Raw genomic sequence first — 18,663 nt, forward strand, 5'->3', positions numbered from 1 at the left:
AATTAGCTACTGAGTTATGAAATCTTGAAACAAGGCAATCTGCAAGTGAGATAAGAAAATTATGGACATTGATAACTAGGTGACAGTCACTGATAGCCATGATCTTTGGAGACTGGCTGGAAGAACTTTGCAAGAGATGAGTTAATTTGTTTGACTGGGTGGGGTAAGGATCATGAACTTAATCAGCATACTTGTCTTCTGCAGCAAACACAACTGGAACCAAAGCACAGCACAAACTATAATCTTACAAAAGGAAAGGTTGCCACTTGTACCTGCCTGGAGGATGATGGCAATGCATTCAGTCATTTCATGATGTATTCTGCTAGTGACCATGCTCCTCATTTGAAATACCTGATGTATACTTGTGGTATGGCTTTAAATCCAGATGTGTTTTTTGAGGAAGGATCACCGGATCCAAAAGGTTAACTGATTTTTTTCTTCACAGATGCTGCCAGACCTGCTGAGCTTTTCCAGCAACTTTCATTTTTGTTCCCGATTTACAACATCCACAGTTCTTTTGGTTTTTAATCAACTATATATTAAATTGGTATGCTGTCAATCTTCCTCTGGAAAGGTCAATTTGGGTACAGCGAGTAGTGCTTCATATCTAGTATTAGTTGTATTTTGACTAACTACAGATAATCTTCCTTTGGAAAGGTTTATTTGGGATTAAAGTGGTTCTAAACTGACACTTAAAATAATGGAAGTTAAAAACAAAACTAAATCATTTTTATATGGCAGACTGTGCAGTCCTATTTTTGAGTGAGAGCCTGGTGAACAATTGATCAGTTAGTGTAGAGGGAAAAGATGAGTGATTGGAATTGGCATTTTACATGCATGAAAATAAGCCTATAATGAAATACTAAATTGATAATATTATGTGTTAAGCAGCAGGAAGCTAAATAGTTCTCTGCTGTAAAATGTCAGTTTCAGTTAACTCCAACAGCGCCCTTGCACAACTAAGCTTTGGCTTCATCTACCTTCACCATCGGTTGTCTTCATTGATTTTAGGTACAAACTGTTATTCAAAGATACTCTACACATGTGATTTAGACCTTTAAATTTGGTGATTCTCTTATGTATTTTAGATATATTGCTGACTAAAACTACATTCTAGTGAAAGTTCTGAGGCATACATAGATTTATACCTTCCTATATAAAATTATGCAGCTTTGCTACTAGATTTGAATGGCAGCTTCTGATCCATACAAATTAGGAAGACTCCAAAATTGTGTTTTCCCTGTCTATTTTAGAAATAGTAGTATGGGTGGCACAATTGACTGAAGTGCTCTGAGTTATTAACTTTTGTGCAAGTGTGTTAAAGGACCACAGAGCCTATTTGTGAAGAATGCACTGAGACTAGGATGCTTTGGTCGAGACTTGCATGCTGCAGAGTTTACATCTTCATTCTAAATATCCCTTCCTAAATGCTAGCTGTTTTCTTTTTTAAAGGAATCCAGATTTTATCATTATCAAACAAAATGAAAGTAAAACAACCCGAGGGGCACAAAAAATTAATTCAAAATTTTGAAGGATCCAGAGGAGAATTCTGAATTAAAATGTATTTGGAAGGGATTAAATACATCTATGTATAAATAACCAAACAGTACCCAACACTTGTCTACCTTATTTTCTTTAAATACAAGGTATTTAATGCTCATCACCTGAACCTATTAGACACGAACAGACATCCCTCTTTTTCTCCAAAATAAATAAATTAATATGCAAACAAAAGCTCATTCATAAGAAAACATTACGTAATATCCTTAACATACTCCATAATTCCAATTTGAAAAAAGTCAATAAGATTACAATGAATACTTGTATTCTCAAAATTCAAATTCTGGGTGTCCCACTTCAAAAATGTTCAACAATTTCTTTGAACAAACATTTTTGTAAAATAATCCAATAGCTGGTGGCTTACACTGACCATTTATTTTAGAAATTTCCTTTCTTTCTAACGTGTTTTGTATTTGACAGATTAGAGGATAGCTGGAGGAGGCCATTTGGCCCTTCAAGCCTGCTCCACCATTCATCACCATCATGGCTGATTGTCCATGGTTTCTCCCCATAACCTTTGATCCCATTCACCCCAAATGCTTTCTCTAGTCACCTCTTGAATACATTCAACATTTTGGCATCAACTGCTTCCTGTGGTAATTAATTCCACAGGCTTACCACTGTATGAAGAAACATCACCTCCTCCATCCTAAATCGTCTACCTGAATCCTCATGCTATGATCCCAGGTTCTGGACACACCTGCCATCAGGAACGTCCTCCCTGCTCTAATCTGTCCAGTCCTGTTAGAATTTTAAGTCTGTATGAAATACCCCCTCATTTACCTGAACTCTGGCAAAAACAATCCCAACCTAGTCAGTCTCTCCTCTTACGTCAGACCCGCCATCCCCAAAATCAGCCTTTGTTGCACTCCCTCAAAACAGCATCCTCCCTCAGAAGAGAACACAGCTGCATACAATATTTTAAATGTGATCTCACCAAGCTCCCGTATAAATGCAACACATGGCTGCTGCTGTACTCAGAATCTCTTGCAACGAAGGCCAACATACCATTTGCCTTCTTTCCTGCCTGTTGCATCTGCATGCTTACCTTCAGCAACTGGTGCAAAAGGATGACTGGGCCCACCGTACACTCCCCTCTCCCATTCAGGTAATTTGCTTTTGAAGTGAATAACCTCACGTTTATCCAAATTATTCTACATCTGCTATTGATTTGCCCACTCACCCAACCTGTCAAGATTCTTGTAGAAGAATCTCTGTATTCTTGTTCTTGATCACCCTCCCACCCAACTTGGTATCATCTGCAAACTTGGAGATGTTACATTTTGTTCCCTCATTCAAATCATTAACATATATTGTGAATAGCTTGGGGTCCCAGCGCCAATCCCAGTGGCATCCTGCTAGTTACTGCCTACCAATTTGAAATTTACCAGTTCCCTCTCCATCACAATAGACTTCCCCTAATTCCATGTTCTAATCTTGTGCATTAATCTCTTATGTCTTCAACTTCTTTTGTATGACACATTTTCAAGTGGATATTTCTGTTATGAAAAATTGTTCTTTTGGAAAAGTATTGTTTTGGCAATGGATTTGTGTTTTCATCAGTACATTAGGAAAATCTTCAAACTTAGTTTTCCTGCTGTTGAGCAGTCTACTTTTGTTTTGTTTTATCACCCAACTGTTCCTCAAATTCCTGAAGTCTCGGCATAGATTTATATATATATTATTAGGAAGTACTTTCTCCATAGATATCTAACTGGAACAATGTTGGGTGCCCTTTATCTGGCATGCATGGGTATACTCTCTGCAACTGTTGCATTGTTTACTCTGCCTTCACCGATTTACTGTCTAATTAGTTGGTAGTCACTTGAGATTATGACAAGGGCTCCAACTTCGTACGGTGCTCCTCATACATTCTTGCCTTTACCGTTATGAGGACCTCCTGGCCTATTAGTCCTTGATCTAACCTTCCTACAACCGGACTTCCTTACCCAAGTTTTTGATCTTTTTCTTGTGCTACAATCAGTATTAGGTCAATTCATAGACCTGAGTCTGTCTCTCATATATTCAGGCAGGATTCTAGAATTTCCTAACGGCATTTCCTGCTGTTTCTACTACCACCATCACTTGGTCCACCTGCACTTAGCCTGATATCTGCTACAATCAAGTATCCATAAGGGTCCAGCTTACGTGTGTATGCGCAAAGTGCATAGTGCACTTTCAATTTGTCATCGATTTAAGTTCTGTCAATTTGTAGTTAGTTCCAAGTAGTCATGCACAATGTGCTATTAATGGTTTTTTAGGTTGTGATGCTTTGCCATCAGTACCAATAACGTTTTCTAATGTTGTCCCTTGGATAATACACCATGATCTCAGGCTCTTTTTTTTGACAGCCTATTATGACCTCTAAGCACTCCTGAAACCTTTCAGAAACCTTCTGCTTCAATGAATACTTTTCTGAACGAATGCACAGCACTGATATTTTCTGCAAAAATTTTGAACTAATTGTAGTCTTTTCTATAGAGATAATATCCCACAGTTCTGAAGGTAGTTTAGGATTTCTGTCATAAACTAATTATGAGAGGTGTATATCATACCATTCGAAGCATACTTCTTGCATGTACTATCCACACCATGTACTATCCAAAGCATTTGTTGATCAATTCCGTATATCAGCTAAACCTATTCAGAGCGTTTTAGTAATCAGTGTGATTTCTCTCAAATTTTTTTTCCTGTTGTTGCATGCAAGGCTACAACATCCAGATTCTCGTACAAACTCCGGAATTCCCCATTTCTCCATTGTTCATTAAGAATTGAGCTGGTGTTCCCAATCCTGCTGTTATCCACTTTTTAAAAAAATATTTTCTTGATAATTATTTTTGTCTTTATTATCAGGCTTGGCAGATTAAATCTGGTCTCTGTCTACAAATGTAGACAGACAATATTATTGTCTATTCTAAAACTGGAGGTCCAATACTAGTTTCATTAAGTTTTCAATTGGTGAGAGGTTTTAATGACACAATGAAATTGCCCTGTCTGTTTTGAAAATATATTTTTCATTATCTTAAGTTTACTGTATTCCTCAAGTTCCCTGCATCCTTTAACACAATCTTCGACATATGGCAAGATAAATACACAAATGTTGAAGTAGCTTTGGAATAATTTTCTTCTTTTCCTTTAAATCTCTATACCCATGTCATTGATAGCTGTTTAAATCATATTCAGCTGCTTTATTGTTCTTGCCAAAGTGGATAACCTCATTTTCCTATGTAATAATTCGTGTACCAAGTTTTACCCACTCACTTAACTGGTCATATTTTTCTGTAGACTTCTCACCTATTTTTATGCCAACTGCACAATTAAACAAATCTTGAACAAATGAAAAAGTACAGAAGAATGGGTGCTTTCGCCCTCCAGGCCTGTGCCAACCATATTGCCCTAATTAATTAAAAATAGACCTGCCATTTTAAAAAAAAATCTGTATCTATTCCCTTCCATTCATGTACCCATCAAGATGCCTCTTAAATGTCTTCAATGTGCCTGCTTCCACCACCTCTTCTGGTCATGCATTCCAGGCTGCTACCACCCCACACACATCTCCCTTAAAATTTTCCCCCTCTGACCTTGAACCTGTGCCCCCTTGTTATTGAAACTTCTACCCTGGCAAAAAGCTTATCTATCCCCCTATCTATGCCTCTCTATTTTGTAGGCCTCCATCAAGTCTCCTCTCAGCTGCCACCTTTCCAGTGAAAACAATTGTCTTCTTAACCTTTACTCATAGTCAATGTCCTGGAGACCAGGCAACATCCTGATGAACATTCTCTGTACTCTCTCCAAAGCTTCCACATCCTTCTGGTAGTGTGATGACCAAAACTGCAACAATACTCCAAACGTGGCCCAACAATGGTTTTATATAGCTGCAACGTCCCAAACGATGAAGGGAAGCATGCCATATGCCTTCTTAATCACCTGTGTTGCCCCTTTCAGACAACAGTGGACCTGGATGCCCATATATGTCCAAATATTAGTATTCCTAAGGGTTCTGCCATTTATAATTCACACCTAAATTTGTTCCTTCAAAATGCATCACCTCACATTTGTCTGGATTAAACTCCATCTGCCATTTCTGTGTCCAAGTTGCCACTCTATTGTTATCCTGTTGTATCCTTTCACAATCATTGGCACTATCACCAACTGCACCAATCATTATGTCATCAGCAAATTTGCTTCTTAGACCACCCACATTCTCCTCTAGATGATTCATATATGCTACAAGCAACAAAGGACCTAAGACTGACACCTGTGGAACACTACTAATTATTGGTTTCCATTCTGAAAAACATCGTTCCAATGTTACCCTTTGTCTTCTATGACCAAGCCAGTTATCTCTCCAACTAGGCCACCCAAATCCCTTGTGATTTTAGTTTTTGTACCAACTTGCCATGTGGGACTTTAGTAAGGCATTTGATAAAGTCTGCATAAGCTACATCCACAGCCCTTCCCTCATCAATTACCCTCACTGAATTTTCTGAAGAGGAAATCAGGTTGGTGAGACAACCCAGACAAAACTGTGCTGCATTTCCCAGAATTTCCTCTTTCAATATGTTGACATTCTCCAGTGTACTCACACACTCATCCCTGACCTCAACATTAGTCATGTCCTTCTCCTTGGTAAAAACCAATACAAAGTACTCATTCAGGATCTCCCCCACTTCCTGTGGCTCCAAGCACAACTTCCCTCCTTCGTCCTTTAGTGGACCTTCTCTTTCCCTTTACTGCCTTTCTCCTAACATATGCATAAAGTCTTGGGATTCTCCTTGACCCTGTTTGCTAAAGACATTTCATCATCCCTTTTTGCCTTCTTAATTGCACATTTAAGTTCATTCCTAACTACTCTGTACTTCTCCAGGGCTTTGTCAGTTTGTGGCTGTCTAGATTTGTTGTATGCTTCCTTTTTCCTTTTGACTGACCTTCCAATTTCCCTCGTCATTCATTGTTCCTCAATCCTGCCATTCTATCCTTCAGTTTTGCAGGGTCATCCTTGTCCTGCTCTTCAGTCCAGTGGTCTTTAAAAACCTCCCATATGCCAGAGGTAGATTTGCCATCAAACAACTGCTTCCAATTCACATTCTCCAGTTCCTGCTAATTTGGGTGTAACTGGCTCTTGCCAATTAAACACCTTCACCCAAGGGCCACATGTCCTTTGCCATGACTACTCAAAATCTTACAGTTATGGTCACTAAACCCAAAATGCTCTCCTACTGAAACATCAGCATCTGTCCCGGTTCATTCCAGAGGACCAAGTCCAATATGGCCTCCTCTCTGGTTGGATGGTCAACATAATGCCTCAAAAAGCCTTCCTGGACACTACTAACAAATTGCTCTCCATCCAAGCCCCTGGCTCTAAGTGATTAATACTCATGTTGGACTGAAGGATCTAGTGATCAATATAGTTCCTTCCGATTCATCAGTGTGGCACTCTCTCATTCTATACCTTCCAATTCATGTATCATCATCTCAAAAAACAAAAGCAATATTGCATTATTGGACAATTCAACATAATGGCACTTTGAGTCACAACTGAAGAATTTATTAACTAACTACCTCTTGTCATTCCTAGATTTCATCTTTCCTTCCTAATTGCACTCCTGCCACTAATTATGTTACTAAGTTTTCTATCCTCCTTTTTCTTTATGATTCTTTCATGCAGCTGTTTTGTCTGACATGAACATCCTCAAGAAGCTGTTAGCATTGTATTCTCCATTTCTGGTATCACTGATGAGGCTATTTATGCCATAAAAGTCAGAAATCAATGCTTTAATTAAAAAAAAACACTTTGGACATCTGATCTAGAAGCGGGTCTCCCTTTATGGATTCAACCTCAATTAAAACCAAAAGCCTCTTCATGTTCTAAGTGCAAGCAATAACCCAAATGGAAGAATTATCCAGTTTTTCAAGTTTATTAAAATCTGACTAAGCTTCATTTGAAATCATGTCATCTTTGTGAAATCTGTTCCTTAAATTTTAAGACAATGTTCAAACCCCTACACTGTCCAGTTGCTCAGAATATTTTGCAGCTGATTCAATTCTGCCAGAAGCGCAAAGTGCAGAAGTTAACTCTGGCTTTCTCATATATGCAGTGACTATATTTTTCTTTAAGATTTCAACCTCACAAATTAGTGGCATGAAATCACATGCAGACACATTATATTTGGTTTCAAACAGTTGCCAAGATCCTCCAAACAGTCTTTAAAAAATTTAAAAAACTTTTATTTGAAAGTAAATTTTAGTCTCCAACTATCACTCCTGGGGAGCCATTCTCATCTATTCAAGTTAGAGTGCCTCCAAGTCTATTCATGAAGAATACACTTGAGACTAGAATGCTTTCATGGAGAATGTTTGTTTTAACAGAGCATACATCTCCACTCAAAACAACCCTGCCCTTGTGATGGCTGGCTCTTCTTTATAAACACATTTAAATACAATCTCAGTACACATCAAAACCCAACACCCGTTTACCTCATTACCTTCAACTACAAGGTATTTAAACATCCATCAACAGAACTTACTTGATACAAACAAGCTTACACATTCAGCAGCCAGAATATCCAGGTTCAAGCTCCACCTACTCCAGAGATGTGTTGTAACAGGCCTAAACAATTGATTAAAAGTATCTACTTATTTAGCATCTCTTATTGCTGGCTGTGTCTTTGAATCTGGAGCTGTAAGTAGTTAATAGATTTATCAGAAGTAGGTTTGAAAGTAAGGTATGTAAATCTGTAGAATTAACAGCTTGAGGCTAATGTTTGTAGTTTGGATGATTCTGTTTTAGCAAACTTTCAATGTTCTCGTGACTAAAAACTTTATCATTTCATTGAAACATTTTAAACACTGAGCTATTTCAATAGCTGATTACTATTAAACTAAATTTATTTCCCATGAACATATCAGAAATAAGAAAACAAACATTTGGAACATATTGGCAAAAATAATGCTGATGATTAAGATGATCAATGTCAGACAAGGCAATAGGTACAATGGGCAAACAGAGGATTACAGATAATTGTGTTTTGTTTCAACTGCCTTCTCTCATGATGTTTATCCTACTTTTACATGGTTATTCCAATTCAAATCAGCGTTTATCCAATTTCCAAAGGTTCTTCAAGAGGCTTTATTACAGGAACATAAAAATTTAAAAACGAAACAGCCAAGTCCACTTAGTGTGCCTTCCACAATTTGGTAGGTGCATGGACAAAATTGTTGTGATTCACTATAATCAATTTCATGTCAATTACTCTACAACAGACCCAGACATGAGGGAAAACATGTCTTGGACAATTTTGGGGTAAAGAAATCAACACTTGCCTGGTGCATCCCAACTATTCTATCATACATACCTTTTCATTTCTTTAAATTTATCCACGTAGTCTTTTCAGTTACTTTTGAAAAGAAATTTGATTAGCATTTGAGTAAATCAATATAGGATCTGTTCAACAGATTAACTGCATGAAATATTGTTTCTGCACTTTACTTTCAAGTTTACTTATCGAGTAGTGTCCTTTGATTGTGCTGTTCTGGACACAATAATATTACTTGCCATTAACCTACAGAATCACCTTTCAACCTTCTCTTGTCTAGTTGAGAAAATATCCACCTTACACAATAGCTTATCATAATCCAATCTGGTGATCCTGATGCAAGTTTATCTGAAACATTTAACTATAAAAGTGACTGTATCTGCATCTCACATTACATCACATAGTAGAATGTAGATTTGTAATAACAGTACTGGTCATTATACAAAAAAAAAGGGAAGAATTCTTTCAAATCTAACTTTTAGCATAGCATAACCCTCCAACAACAAAGCAGTGGCCTGTAACAGAAAGACACTGAGGCACAATGGTTACAAACCTGCATTCTACCATTTTATAACATACAGTGCTAAATAGCTGATTAAAAATACCTGTATATTCAACATCTCTTATCGCTGATTACGTCCTTGAATCTGGAGCTGCAAGTAGTTAATGTTGGTAGGTTTATTAACTCAGTTATGCATTTCAGATAATTATGATAAGCTATTGTGTAGGGTGGATATTCTCTCACCGGAAAAGAGACAGTTGGAAGGTAATTATTAATACACATGGTGTAGGTCAATGGCAAGTAATATCAGTGTCCAGAATAGTACAACCAAAGGACACACTGGTCATTAACTTGCTGTTCACAACTGGGATATTAGGAACTGCTGTGCAACAAATATGAAATGTGTAAAATGAAAAAAGCAAATGTCAAGTTCTAGTATTATCTATTTTATTTTACACCAGAGTAACTGTACACGGCAATGCATCTGTGAGTGCTTTATTATTTCAGGTTTTGCAGTCAGAATAAGGAAACATAAATAAAATGCAGAAGGTGGATAGGAAGAGATCACAAGCAGTAAGCCTACACAGGACCAAAATGATTGAGACAGAAATCATCATAATCATTGCGAGCCGGTACTACTCTTCCAGGTTTATTCCTACTGCGTACAAAATCAAATGATGTTCACTGTGCAAGCACACATGGCAAAAAACCTTTAAAGAATGTCTTTAGTCAACCCAACAGGTTCACACCAGCTGCACACTTGCAGCCTGAAGATAACTTTGCAGATATTGTAAAGCCTCTGCATTCAAACTTGTGCTGATCATTGACGGCACCTGTGGGAGAAAAGTATTACATTAATCATCTTATTTTGGGTAATTAAATCAATTAACATAAAATCAATTTCACTTGATGTACATTAAAAGTTCACGCTGTTTATTTTACTCAATCCAAATCTCGTCTTTATTCTGACTGGGTTATACCTTTTTTCATCTCAGGAAGCAAGTACATCAACTTTGTTTCAAACAATGACAGCATTTTCTGTGCAACAATAAAGAATAAAATCATTCCTTAAATTGAGCTTAATGAATGATTTTTATACCTTGAAACAGTATGCCATTACAATACCTGATGCCAGCTACCCAAGTACAGACAGTGAGTTCGAACTGGAAATTTTGTGGTCTTTCATCCTTTGTTGACTGGTAAAGCTATCAGGCCAACTAGAGAAGTGACCAATGGCCCAGAGACAATTTTCAAACTTGTTCGACTCAAACTTTGGCCTTCATTTTCTTCAACTGTAAACTTTATTCCTTTGCATTCAGTCAGCACAATGAGAACTGAACTGCGTGCAACATTATGGTTAATTTCTAGAAGTCAATTCAGTTAAATGTGATTAAAAATGTTTACTCAGAGTAATAAGACCATAAGACATAGGAGTGGAAGTAAGGCCATTTGGCCCATCAAGTCCACTCCGCCATTTAAATCAAGTCAGTTGTTGGCTTACAGTAACAAGATAGCCCAAGCAATCAAACACAATTTCTTCATAGTTCTTACCCAACATTATTTAGCCACATACCCAGTGAAAAGTAGTATCTGTCATCCTGTTAAAAGTTTAAACTCATTAAGCAAAACTGTGAAAAGCACAACTATTTTACAAATAATTTTATTATATAAATACAAGTATGCATCGTATGATGTATGCATTGAACTTACTTCGCGTGTTGGTGAGGTTCAAATCTAATCTTTCAAGGCGGTCATTTCCTGACAGGTTATTTATGCTAAATTATCTGGGACGCAGTTTACTCATAGTTATACAGTCACAGAATTGTACAGCACAGAAATAAGCCCTCGACTCAACTCCTACATGCCAACCAGATATCCTAAATTAATTTAGCCCCATTTGCCAGCATTTGGTGCATATCTCCCTAAATCCTTTCTTTTCAAGTACCCGTCCAGAAGCTTTTTAAATGTGGCTATTGTATCAACCTCCACCACTTCCTCTGGCAGCTCATTCAATACATGTGTTGTCTCTGTGAAAAAGTTGCCTTGTAAGTATCTTTTGCATCTTTTCCCTCTCACCTTAAATCTACGCCCTCTAATTTTGGACTCCTCTACCCTGTGAAAAATACTTTTGGCTATTGACTGTTTCCACATCCCTCAATGATTTTATCCAGTTCTATAAAGTCAGCCCTCAGTCTCTGACTCTCCAGGTGAAGTAGTCCCAGCCTATTCAACCACTGCCTAGAGCTCAAACCCTCCAACCCTAGCAACATTCTTATAAATATATTCTGAACACTTCCACGTTTCACAACATCTGCAAACTGCCCATTCCTCCTATATTGACATCCAAATCACTTAAGTGACAAAATGGGGTAATACTCTCCATGGGTGAAACAAAATGGTGAGGTTCTTGGGCACCCAATAACTTTGGAACCATTTTGTGGCTTTGCTGCCTCAGAATGACAGCAAAAGCCCCTTTCATATCTTGGAAAAACACCGTCCTGTCTAAATCGATTTTATGCAGGTCTTCCTTAATGTACAATTCTAATACCTACCCTGCCTGGACATGCTGTGGACAGCTTGTGAAGGGATTGGGCCAGATGAACTCTTGGATTGCTCACTGTTGCACCGACCGGATCGTGTTCTTTTTTTCCTGCAAATGCCAGCTGGGAGAAAGCTGTCTGATAGCCTGGTGCATCTTCAATATCAATGAAATGTTCGTCATCAGGAATGCTGTCATCTTCAGGCAATTCAAATAATCCAATAAGAGCCTGGAGCAAAGGAGTCCTGTTCCAAGAGGACGGATTGGGAGAATAAATACAATCAACATTTGGTTAAAGCATTACTGATAATTAATGATGAGTTAAACAGCCATTAACTACACATTATTTTCAGAACCTGAAAAGGAAAATTTTTAGAATAGTATATTGCTTCATCCTGCACCCCCAACATTGCAAGTGCTGGGGAATTACAATAAAAAAGTCTGCACTATCATTCAACTGCATTTCACATTAGATAAACCACGGTTGTAAAGATTACACAGTTTGGAGCTGGAGGAACACAGCAGGCCAGACAGCATCAGAGGTGCAAGAAAGCTAACGTTTTGGGTTCAGACCCAAAACATCAACTTTCCTGCTTCTCTGATGCTGCCTGGCCTGCTGTATTCCTCCAACTCCGCACTGTGTGTTCTCAGACTCCAGCATCGGCAGTTCTTAGTATCTCCAAGGTTGCAAAGATTGACAGGTTCAACAGAATTTCAGCCACTTGAGATTAGTGCACAGTCTTGAGTTTACAGCATTAAACTAGGAGACATGCATGAATGCAACGTAAAATGGATAATTGATACTAATTCTAAAATGAAATTAGTCCCCAGTTAAAGACTTTAAAAAGTTTCCAGTATTTCCAATTACACTTTATCTGAAATCAATGCACAAAGAATCTGCAACATTTAACAAATGGGGTTTCTTGTGAGTCATCTAGTTAAGAATTTGTTGTATTACCATTTCCCTTTCCAACTTAATTAACTGCCAAATAATAAATGCACAGGCCACTTACTTCACAAGTCAGGAGCATGATGGAATATTCTCCATTTTGCTGCCACCTGCAAACTGTACCAAGTAGTACAAGGACAGCAGATGCATAAAATACCATCACCTGCAAGAATCCCTCCCAGCCCCACACCACCCTGATTTGGAACTATAATTGCTATTCCTTCACTGTCACTCGGTCATAATCCTGGAACTCCCCAACAGCACTATAGATGTACCTATACCAGAAGGACCGCTGTGGTTCAAAAAGGTGGCTCATCAACATTTTCTCAAAAGCAATTAGACATTAATATCAAAATCTGGTTTTGCCAGCAATGATCACCTTTCCTGAATGAATGTTTTCTTAAAAAAAAATCACATAAAAGACACTTCAGTTTCAGGAAGACCAAGACCATGCCAACTTTGAAGGAGCCTGAATATAAACTTACTCTGCTCCCCGAAGAGTTGTAGAGACCGTAAGTTCTAAACAAACAAACTCTCATTCCATAAAAAGACGTTTCAACTTACCATAGCTTAGTATAGTCAGTGTCCATCATAGAAGGGCATTCTGTTAGGATCTTCGTAATTCCCACTGCACAAATCTTTTTCTCAATTTGTCCAGACACCTTCTGAACCTCTGGAATAACAATTTTCTCCAAAACCATACCAAACATTCTGCAAAAAAAAATACAACGGCATGTCAGTTAAGAATAAAATAAACAAGAGGAAGAGGGGTCAATTTAGAAGAAACACAATTTATGTAGTGTGATATTATTTCTCAAAATTTGTATGTGAACATTATATTTGGAAAAGCATGCAAACAATTTATATTTGATGTTGCTGGCAAGATCTACTTTTTTGGTCAGCCATAAATGCCTCTGACACAGTGGTACTGAGCGTGCTCATTTGAGCTGCTGCTACCAGTGTACTGAAATTAATCCAAGATACTGAATTGTAGGATGCTGACTCAACAGTGATAGATTTCCAAGAGAAAATGATCCATAGCTTTTAGGCAATGGTATGCCCAACTGTCTGCTGACATCCTTTTACATGATGCAGTTGCAGGTTTAGGGAGTGTCCTGTTAGACCTCTAGTCACTCAGGCAAGTGAGAAGTGCTTCATCACATTTCTGATGTAAGCCTTGTAGATTGCAGAAAAGCTTTCAAGAGTCAGGAGATGTCATCCTCTGCCAAATACCCAGTCATATTCTTCAAGCCATAATATGGTTGACTTAAAGTTTCTAGTCGAAGATGACAAAATAATTTTTAATGGGGAATACAGTGATGATAATGCCATTTAATATCATCAAGGGAAAGCAGTCAGGCTTTTATTCAAGACAGTCATTGCCTAGCACTTTTGTGGCCCAATTTAGTTGCTATTTGTATGTTTAAGTCAGAATCTGTCCAATTCTTGCTGCTTGGGAGCAAGGACCGTTTCGTAAAATAAGAAGTGAAAAGTGGAATTGAACACTCAAAGCAGTTATCAAAAAACATTCAAAATTTGACACTGTTCAAAGGAAAGTCATCAATGTAGCAGCTGATGAGAGTTTATATCAGAAATTGCCATTAGGTACTCCAATAAACACAACCATTTTGTAATGTGCTCAACAAGACTCTAGCCAGTATAGATTTTCCTGAGGTGCAATGATTTCAATTATAGTAGGGCTCTTTGACAGTCACCCTCACCTCACCTACAGAATTTAGCTTTTCTATTTTTGTTTTGGCCCCATTTTGTAATGAAATCTGGAGCTAAATGGTCCTGGTGAAACCAAAACTAAGCATCAGCGACCATTTTATTAAGTGGCAGTGGACAGGACCATCAACGACTCATTCCATAACTGTGTTGATCAATGAAAGTAGGCTATGGGCAGTAATTGAAGAGATTAGATTTACCCTTTTTTTCTGGTAGAGAACTACATGGCATTGGATGCAGGAAGGAGAGAAACACAGACAAATGTGCTGGGCTAAACAGTCTCGCTTTTGTGCTTTAATATTCTATCATTAAAATGGATGATAATACATGGGATACCAATCAAAAACAGAAATGAAAGACGATTCTTGGGGGTGGTGAGCAATAATTTTAATAAAACAATTCTCTGGAGATTAAAGTGAAGAAGAATGAAATGGGAAACAACTATAGGTGGTCTCTGGTGGTTAAAACTGATGGACTCAATTTCTTATTTTCTACATTTTTCTAATTGGCCACCGATATATGTAAACTTACAGTAAATGTTGGTGCCACTTCTTGGTTGCAATAAGCAAAAAAGTTGAAGGTTATGCATCATGTTCATTTTACTGTGGGAAAAAAAGGACTGTCATGTGGCAATTATGAGGCAAAGGCATACAAGGCTAAGAAGAGGGTGGAAAAGTGTTTCAATTTGGGTTAAAAGGAACGGATAGTAACTGTTCCATACAACAGCTACAACAAGAAAAATGTCTGCAAGAGGAAATTTCATTTCTCAAATTTAAACTGCAATATACCTACTTTGGTTGTATACTGTCGAAGATTTCTTGCAATGCTATTGCTCCATATTTCACAGCATAAAGATTCACAAACACCAAGAAACCTAAGGTATAAAATTAAAAAAAAGCAATTAATAAACTGAAGATCCCCCTAATATACACCAATCATATCATACTAGAGAACCAATTCGTAGTGTCAGTGGTGAATATCCAGATGCAGTGGTGCAGATGCAGTTTAATGTGGATAAATGTGAGGTTATCCACTTTGGTGGCAAGAACAGGAAGGCAGATTACTATCTAAATGGAGTCAAGTTAGGTAAAGGGGAAGTACAACGAGATCTAGGTGTTCTTGTACACCAGTCAATGAAAGCAAGCACACAGGTACAGCAGGCAGTGAAGAAAGCTAATGGCATGCTGGCCTTCATAACAAGAGGAATTGAGTACAGCAGCAAAGACGTCCTTCTGCAGCTGTACAGGGCCCTGGTGAGTCCGCACCTGGAGTGTGCAGTTCTGGTCTCCAAATTTGAGGAAGGACATTCTTGCTATTGAGGGAGTGCAGCAAAGGTTCTCGGGGTTAATTCCCAGAATGGCAGGACTATCAAATGTTAAAAGATTGGAGCGACTGGGCTTGTATACACTTGAGGTCAGTAGCATGAGAGGGGCTCTGATTGAGACGTACAAGATTATTAAGGGACTGGACGCTCTGGAGGCAGGAAGCATGTTTCCGCTGATGGGCGAGTCCAGAACCAGAGGACACAGTTTAAAAATAAGGGGTAGGCCATTTAGAACAGAGTTGAGGAGAAACTTCTTCACCCAGAGAGTGGTGGATATATGGAATGCTCTGTCCCAGAAGGCAGTGGAGGCCAAGTCTCTGGATACTTTCAAGAAAGAGATAGATAGAGCTCTTAAAAGATAGTGGAATCAAGGGTTACGGGGATATGGCAGGAACAGGATACTGATTGTGGATGATCAGCCATGATCATAATGAATGGTGGTGCTGGGTCGAAGGGCCAAATGGCCTACTCCTACACCTATTGTCGATAACACGTTTAGTCTCTTCTTATTTGAGAATTTCCTGATCTCAACCATGAAATCACCCGGCTGGAAGAACAAAGTAGCTTGACACTTTGCTCAACAGTGGGGGAAAAAAAATCAAATCATCTTGGAAAATTTTAATGAGGTGCTTGCTTAGAAAGTGAAAAGGAAAAAAAACAAAACAAACTTACTTTTGACGAACTTGGTTGTTTTTGAATTTTGAAGTCGCTGGAAAAGCAAAATGAAGATCTGCTTCCGATATTGATGCATGGCATCACTGACAGATAGAAAATACAAGAACAATCCATGATCACATATTCTTCAAATACAGATTCCCAAAACGCTGTGCAAAGTAGATCTATACTTACGGCGGCATGTGCTCAATTATGCTGTTAAGCAGGTAAAAGCCCTGATGGTCATTGGCTTTAGATGCAATTAGCTTTTGGAAGACTCCAAGCAATCCTGGCTATGATGAGGACAGAAACAAAGCAAGTCAGGAAAATTCAGTCGACACCTATGTTCTTCAAGTCACAGTGCCATACGGCACTGAAACAGGCCCTTTGTTCCAACTAGCTCATGCCAACCACGTTCCCAAACTAAACTAGTCCCACCTGTTACACTTGGCGCGCATCCTTCAAAACCTTTCCTATTCATGAACTTATCCAAATGTCTTTTAAAGATTATAAGTGTACCTTTGTCCACCACTTTCTCTGGCAGTTCATTCAACTGACAAACCATTCTGTGCAAAAGAAGTTGCCCTTCATGTCCTTTTTAAAATCTTTCTCCTCTCACCTTAAAAATACGCACTCTAGTTTTGAATCCCCACTCTAGGAAAAAAGATACTTGTCATTCACCTTATCTATGGCCCTCATGATTTAAAACAAAATCTCATAAAAAGGTTATGCCTCAACATCATGTGCTCCAGTGAACAAAGTCCCAGCCTTTCTGGTCTATCTTTATATCTCAAACCTTCCATTCTGAGCAATATCCTGGTAAATCTTTTCTAAACCGTCTCCAGTTTAATAATATCCTTCCTTTAAGAGGGTCACCCGGGCTTCACACAGAACTTCACAACAGGCCTCACTAATGTCCTGTACAAACTCAACATGACGTCCCAACTCGTCTCCTCAAAAGGACTGAACAATGAAGGCAATGAACATATCGGTTCAACATCCTGCTTACCATCAGATACCAATATTGCGCATGGATAATGTAACTGTCCAGATGCAATTTATCATTTCAACTCTTGATTCTTTGCCTAACCAACTCAATCCACAACAATGCCACCTGAAGGCTGCAGGAACAGCACCTCATATTTCGCTTGACAACCCTGCAGCCCATTAGTGTCTATGTGGACTTCACAAGCTTCAAAACGACCTCACACCTGACCTCACCCCAAGACCAGCCCAGCTCGTCTCCGCCTCCCTGACCTGTCTGTCTTTTCTCCCACCTATCCGTTCCTCCCATCTCACTGACAACCACCAGCCCCACTTCCTACCTACCAGCCTCATCCCCGCCTCTTTGAGCTGTCCGTCTTCCCTCAAATGACCAACCTTCATCCCAACTCCCTACCTACACTCACCTTTACTGGCTCCATCCCCGCCTCCTTGACTTGTCCATCTTCTCTCCACCTCTCTGCTCCTTTATCCACCTTCCATCATCACTTCTCCCTCCCTCTATTTATTTCAGTCCCCTTCTCCTCCCCCATTTCTGAAGAAGGGTCCAGACCTGAAACATCAGCTTTCCTGCTCCTCTGATGCTGCCTGGCCTGCGTTCATCCAGTTCTACAACTTATTATCTCAACTCAGTACTGTTGCTTCCCCAACTGTCAGCTTGTCATGTAACACCTCAGAGATGCTCATTTTAATACTGTCAAGTGGAGTCAAGAATTTATGAAATGTTTGCATTTCTTCTTTGGTTTCAAAATGGTCAAATACCCCAGTTTTATGATTTTATCTCGTGTTTCAACAATCTTCCGTTTGGTGAATACATGATTCCTCCACGACTGTCTGATATCAATGATTGTTACTGAACAAGGCATTTCTTTTTTAACTTTAATAAATGCATGAATTGCTTTTAGCACTGCTTAATATAAATTTTAAAACTGCTTGCTAGAATGCAACTCTGCTATCAAAATTTAAAATGATTAAAACTGGTCATTTGGTGGTACAGAATTTGGGTAATGTTTAGAAAACAACACATTTTGTCAGAAGTCTTTCATCTTGCATTCATCAGATCAGTTCCGAAACATACCAGCAAAAGGG

The 18,663-nt window shown here is 38.6% G+C and overlaps 1 protein-coding gene across 2 annotated transcripts in view; it reads right to left on the reverse strand.

The window, feature by feature from the left end:
• Window positions 1-9,803: 9,803 nt before the first annotated feature.
• Window positions 9,804-18,663, reverse strand: part of cse1l (CSE1 chromosome segregation 1-like (yeast)) — a 41,145-nt gene continuing 32,285 nt past the window's right edge. For both annotated transcript variants that reach the window (XM_048550034.1, XM_048550035.2), the window contains exons 20-25: window positions 16,768-16,865; window positions 16,591-16,676; window positions 15,387-15,468; window positions 13,431-13,577; window positions 11,931-12,162; window positions 9,804-10,211 (exon numbers count right to left, since the gene is read on the reverse strand). In XM_048550034.1, the coding sequence (XP_048405991.1) occupies window positions 10,122-10,211; window positions 11,931-12,162; window positions 13,431-13,577; window positions 15,387-15,468; window positions 16,591-16,676; window positions 16,768-16,865 (735 nt within the window). In that variant the 3' untranslated portion in view covers window positions 9,804-10,121. The remainder of the gene's footprint in view (window positions 10,212-11,930; window positions 12,163-13,430; window positions 13,578-15,386; window positions 15,469-16,590; window positions 16,677-16,767; window positions 16,866-18,663) is intronic.

Source organism: Stegostoma tigrinum, chromosome 19 (genome assembly GCF_030684315.1).
Source record: "Stegostoma tigrinum isolate sSteTig4 chromosome 19, sSteTig4.hap1, whole genome shotgun sequence".
In the NCBI taxonomy this organism is placed as follows: domain Eukaryota; kingdom Metazoa; phylum Chordata; class Chondrichthyes; order Orectolobiformes; family Stegostomatidae; genus Stegostoma; species Stegostoma tigrinum.